Source organism: Mya arenaria, chromosome 6, assembly GCF_026914265.1.
Source record: "Mya arenaria isolate MELC-2E11 chromosome 6, ASM2691426v1".
NCBI classification, from domain to species: Eukaryota; Metazoa; Mollusca; class Bivalvia; order Myida; family Myidae; genus Mya; species Mya arenaria.
Window position 1 is genome coordinate 29,206,279 of NC_069127.1, and position 6,274 is coordinate 29,212,552.

General features: G+C 36.7%; 1 protein-coding gene across 1 annotated transcript; it reads left to right on the forward strand.

The window, feature by feature from the left end:
* Positions 1-420: 420 nt before the first annotated feature.
* LOC128237683 (uncharacterized) lies at positions 421-4,576 on the forward strand. The gene is made up of 3 exons (XM_052953269.1): positions 421-2,319; positions 2,495-2,544; positions 4,492-4,576. The coding sequence occupies exons 1-3, from the start codon at positions 421-423 to the stop codon at positions 4,574-4,576; spliced, it is 2,034 nt and encodes a 677-aa protein (XP_052809229.1).
* Positions 4,577-6,274: the final 1,698 nt, after the last annotated feature.

The window sequence follows — 6,274 nt, forward strand, 5'->3', positions numbered from 1 at the left end:
TCATCAGATCACAAATTATCTTTGAACATATGCAATTCCCGTGCGGATTTCATAATCAGCTCTGATAGAAGCCATAAATACAATGACGGTATTAATCCTTTTTGGGCTACGCAAGAGAGTTCAAGCGATTTTTCGTTTTGTGGAAGTCAAGACACCATCGTGCCTGACTTAATTGTTAGCCATGAACTCACAGAGCCAAGTCTCAACTTTCACAGCCACGTGGTTAAGGGAATCCAGCGTCGAAAAATCGGCTCGATTCGTCGAATCATCAACCCCGTAAGAATCTCCAGGAGAGTCGGCAAGGAAAGTGATGAAATAATTAGAATTTACCGGAGAAATGGCAAGCAAACTATTGACCCATATAGAATTTCCCGAAAAGATGGTACTGAAAACATCGACCCAATTAGAACTTCCCGGAGAATGAGAAAAGAAAATAAGGAATCAGTTAAAATTTCCCGAAGAGGTAGTACAGAACAGAACGGCAAAGATAGAACTTCCCGTAGAATTAGCAAGGAAAACATCGACCCAGTCAGAATTTCCCGAAGAGTTGAAAAGGCAAATATCGACCCAGTCAAAATTTCCCGGAAAGTTAACATGAACAATATCGACCCTGTCAGAATTTCTCAGAGGGTTGACAGGTCAAATATCGACCAAGTAAGAATTTTCCGGAGAGTTGACATGAACAATATCGACCTTGTCAGAAATTCCCGGAGAGCTGGCAAAGAAAATATTGACCTATTTAGAAAATCCCGGAGAGTTGGCAAGGGCAATATCGAACCAGTAAGAGTTTCCCGAAGGGATGTTAAGGAGAATATCAACTCAAGTAGAATTTCCCGCAGAGTTGACAACCAAGTTAGAACCTCCCAGAGAGTTGGGAAGGACATTAGCGACCAAGTTAGAATTTCCCGCAGAGTTGACAACCAAGTTAGAACTTCCCAGAGTGTTGGGAAGGACATTAGCGACCAAGTAAGAATTTCCCGTAGAGTTGACAACCAAGTTAGAACTTCCAAGAGAGTTGGGAAGAACAAAAGCGACCAAGTTAGAATTTCCCGCAGAGTTGACAACCAAGTTAGAACTTCCCAGAGAGTTGGGAAGGACATTAGCGACCAAGTTAGAATTTTCCGGAGGGTAGACATGAACAATATCGACCCTGTTAGAAATTCCCGGAGAGTTGTAAAGGACAATATCCACCCACTTAGAAATTCCCGGATAGTTGACAAAGACAATGTCGACCTATTTCGAAAATCCCGGAGAGTTGCCAATAACAATATCGAACCATTTAGAATTTCCCGAAGAGATTGTCACGAAAATATTAACTCAGTTAGAAGTTACGGCATATTTGAAAAGGACAATACCAAACAAGTTAGAAATTCTCAGAGATTTGGCAAGGAACACGGAGCTCGAAACAGACACGACAGAGTTAGAGAGATGAAGAGGGGAGATGTACAAAATGGGGATCACAGGAGATATTTTGCACAAGGGAGAGATGAATTGAGGGAAAATCTAGTAAGATTATTCGGGAGCAACAGACGGGTAAACGTGCGTTATAATTCAATGAGAAATAAACAACAGGGGTTTAATGATAATGAACAAAAGGAAATTCTGAAACAGTCTTCTAATAACATTAGAGAGACCCTTTCGAGATCAAGTAGCATACTAAGACGGTCTGATGAAACAAATAAATGGTCAGTAATTCGTATTCAGTCTACAAAACCTAGAGAAACAAACATTCGAAGACAGCCACAGAATATGCATAGAAGACGAGAAGAAACGGATAACTCTGCTAGGGGAATGCGTAGCCAGGAAAATGAAGGAGGTAAAAGGACAAGTAATACTCGCAGTAACATAAATACAACTACTAGAAGACGAATAATGAACCCAAATAGTCGCGACCTAAAACGCGAGGTTTCAAACATACACCAGAGAAACGAACGCTCGACATATCGGGAAACCATACATTCGTCTCTGGGTTACATTGACGTCGATTTGAAAAACATTGGGATGTATAAGAACGATATGTCTAGTTTTCAGCTGGACCATAGAGAAAATAGGAAAAGGGAGCACTCTGGTAGTATATTTTCAATTCGTCGGCAACATGATGATATGGAGGCGATATTTTCACCCGATAGAAGGCGGAACAACGACAGACGGCGGAACAGTTTCTCACGGACACGAATGCAAATGCATTTACAGAGAAGCATGAATCCTTTGAAAACATTTTCAAATCGCAGAGAAACAATATGGTCAAAACGAGAGAGGGTCGACATTGGACAAAAACTGGAAATGAACAGCTATATGTCAAGAAGGCGTCAGGAAGAAGTAAGTGGAATTACCTTATTAATAATTTTAAATTCTTCCATCATAGAGTATCATGAAATATCATTATCCGCATACTCGAATAAAAAAGAAATACATACAGAAATGTTTTTTTTTTCGTGTGCGGCCTTAGTTTAGTGAGAAAAAGATGATTGTGTGTTTCTTTTTTTAATTTCAGATGAAGTCTAGCGTATTGCGACACTCTTATACGACGGCAATTGACAACAGGTACTAGACATTTATATCCCATTCGCTAAAAAATGTAAATATCACACATAAGAATCAGCAAGTTTTTTTAACTAACATACTATTTACCTGGCGCGGTCTGACGAACATTCTCCAGTATTTCCTAAACTGAGTTTACTATTTAAATCTTGTTTATAATGTAAACTTAAATGAACTTATATCTGATTATTTCATTGACAAATTATGTTCCTATTCTTTGTATTTATAACCGCGTTCAACCAAAGATGTGTGTGCTATCTTAATTATTATAACATGCATCAGTACAGTGCAGCTTTTATTATTTAGTTGTTATTGCACTAGGAAGTATCTTCCTAGCTATTTTACAAAATATATTTTTTTTAAAATGGCCAACTTGTTATGTCATAATAATCTATGCGAGAATCTAACAGACTACAAACAAATACAATTTTGAATCATTCTATGATCTATGAAGTAATTACCTAACTCTTTTTTGTGAAAATTGTGCCTAACCCCAATATCGCAAAATTACTTTGTCAAATCAAATCTCAATCTTGACTCTTTTACCACTTAGCGCCATTCAACATTGTGTATGTTTTTGCTTTTTCTAAATGTGTTTTCTCTCATAGAACATGTTGGCTAAGAACATTGGGCAAGTTTCCTAAAAAACAAAAAAACATTCTACAGCAAAACGTGTACTTGAGTTTAACTCTTATTTTAACAATAGCGCAAATACATTATATGCTGTGTTATTATGTTTCTTTAAAATATTGACAAAAGAAGTGTATCAGTACATACTGTCAGAAATACATTTTAAGTAGTAAAAACATACACAGTTTTGAATCATCCTGTGTGGTATTCAATATAGTTCTTATCCTTATCCTCAGTGATTCCATTCAGTGGATTGGTCAATTTATTTAACAGTCCAATCAAAAAGCTCAGATTCTACTCTTAAATTTAAGATTGATCTAAGTTGTTTATTGAATATGACCCCAGTACACGGAGTTGAGATAGAGACTAAGATTTGACTTAAGTTTATTTGTAATATGTGGGACTAGACATACAAAATCAACCTCAGTCGTATATGTATCGTGATCATTGTATAGACACGATAACATGAACGTAAATGTGTGATCGTTACTGCACTTGCCTTTGTGTTTTGCATTACAGGGGCGTAGTTTGGCTAAAATGAGGTGTAGGCTGATTTATATGAAGGTTTTTGGGAACATCTCCTAAATTTATTTTTCAGCTAGATTGGTGGACATATATTCTGTCGTATGTTTCCTAGTAGGAAATGTATTTTCATTTACTCCGAGGTTCTTGAAATTGAATTTATATGAATTATTCGGCTTTTTTTCATTTTCGAAAAGAAAGTGAAGGCCTACATGACCTAAAGGAAGATAATATAATTAATGGTCATTGAAGATTCTATGATAAGAAAAGAATTGAAATTATAAGCTAAATTTGATATTGATACGTTAATTTTGCACGTCATTTGAATAAAGTGCTTTCCTAACGACGTCATTTGAATGACGTCAAATTTAGTATTCAAAATGTGCAATACATGGTCTTACTTGTAAGCACGTATCTTACGCAATTTAAGTGATATCATCATGAAACTTTCAGAATATCTTCCTGAAATATAATTTCATTCAAATACCTTAAATTGTAATAGCAAATATATGTCCGAAGGCCCAAAATCGCGCGACACGGCTCATACGCCCCTGCATGAATTGAATTCAATCGATTCAATACTACAATGAAAACTACACGGACAAGCACAGTTTTCATAAAAAAAAATAAAAAAAATAATTAACCCTGTCTAGAGCCATAACCCATATATCAGTGTGAATAATACTTTTATCACTCAATACAAATATCTTTTTCTATAAAGATAAGTTATTTCCTGATTATGATGAATATAACTGAATGTTCAAAATAATAACGCTGTATATGTTTTTTGTTTGCCAGTTGGGCCGATGTGGCGTTGCGTACGATAATGTTGGGTGTGGTCGGGCTTGCAGGGTCACGCTTCTGGCACAAGCCTACCGACTAGACGACGTATTCCCGGTCTCTTTAAATCCTCGATGGACAAATGTATGTCCTTCCCTCTTGACCACTGCTGCCATGTATGGACATTCTCTATGGACAACGTGTTGATATCTACTTTCAGTTATGGACAAATGACGTGTTTGCTATATTCGTTTGGATCGGCCTGTTCCTTTAAGGGAACTTAGTCGTAATTTCAATATTTTAAAGCTCTCTGTATAAACTTCACAAATTGGTTTAAGTTTGTTTCATCGACTTTGAGTTAATATTTTTTATATTTACACACACTTATGTAACAAAATAAAAATTATGACATTCAGATCATTTCAATCTACGACTAAGATCGATTGAAACGGAGCCCTCGAGTTATGAAAGCCAATAAAATACTATTGTAAAACTATTGTGTAAGGGTTTTTTTTATCTTCAGAGGTCAGTGTGTGTATACCACGTGATAAATTGCGTCATAAATACTACGTCGGGAAGCAACATTTTGCTTAAAATGAAGGCTTTAAACAAAGAAAACTTTACAATTAATTTAGCATTTTTAATGAAACATAGCCGGTCTACTCCTAACAGAAACCCGCCTTCTTCTTAACCTTTTCGCAAAGCCGCCACTGATGGAGCACTGTCAAAACATTATTTTGTCTAAGTCTATGAAGAAACTAGCCACTTATCAAACTCCGGTCATAAAACGGAGATGGGTCTCCGTTGTGGAGTAGACTGCCCTTTGTTTCATTCAAAATGGTGTAGAAAAACAAAAGTTATTTATGTGTTAAGTCTTCATTTTAAGCAAAATGTTGCCTTCCGATTTAGCTTATATGACGTAATGTATCACGTGATATACACACACTGGAGGTGACGTTCGGAACTCATCGGCCATTTTTATCGAAAACAACCTCGGACGTATGCCGGTACATCAGTTGAAGTAGTTCGTAAATGTTTGAATTATATATTTAATTAAATGTAGTGTTTTAGAATTGTATTTATTGATCTAAGTTTACATTGATTGTCAATTAAGTGTACTATTGCAAACATAATAAAGATTCCCAAGAGTTAAGTCATTAAGTTTAACTGCTAAATAAAATTACTACGCGATCTACTTGCAACAGTCTTAAACGTACCGCTTCTTGTGTATGTGAACCGTCCGAATACATTCGAGGTTGTTTTCGATAAAAATGGCCTAGGAGTTCCGGATGAAGAAGAGAATGTGAACCGTTTAACAAATGGTCAACTTCAAGACAACAACAAAAGTATATCTGACATTTATAAATAATCATTGCACTATAAGGAATTTGTTCTAGAAAGTATACATATGGTGCTAGCTATGTTTCAACCATTTAAAGACGACGAGTTGTCCGGTTAGCGCAGTGGTTAGCGCACTGGTTTCTCTCAAGGCGACCCGGGTTCAATTCCCAGCCTTGGCGCATGTGAGTTTGGTTCGTGGTCACCAAGCCGGACAAGTGGGTTTTCTCCAGGTACTCCGATTTCCCCCACACCACAAGACCACACTCTCACGGAACATCATGCCAACGAGAGTGACTCAGTATAAGTTATCATAACTTCGTTGTAAAAGATCTTATAATGTATAAACTAAACACGATGGTTATGTGAGAAAAACCATATAGTCGTCTCGACGTCGATTAAATTAAGCATTGGGAGGCATTGAGGATTAAATGGATTTCGTTTTGCACATTGGGTACCTCAA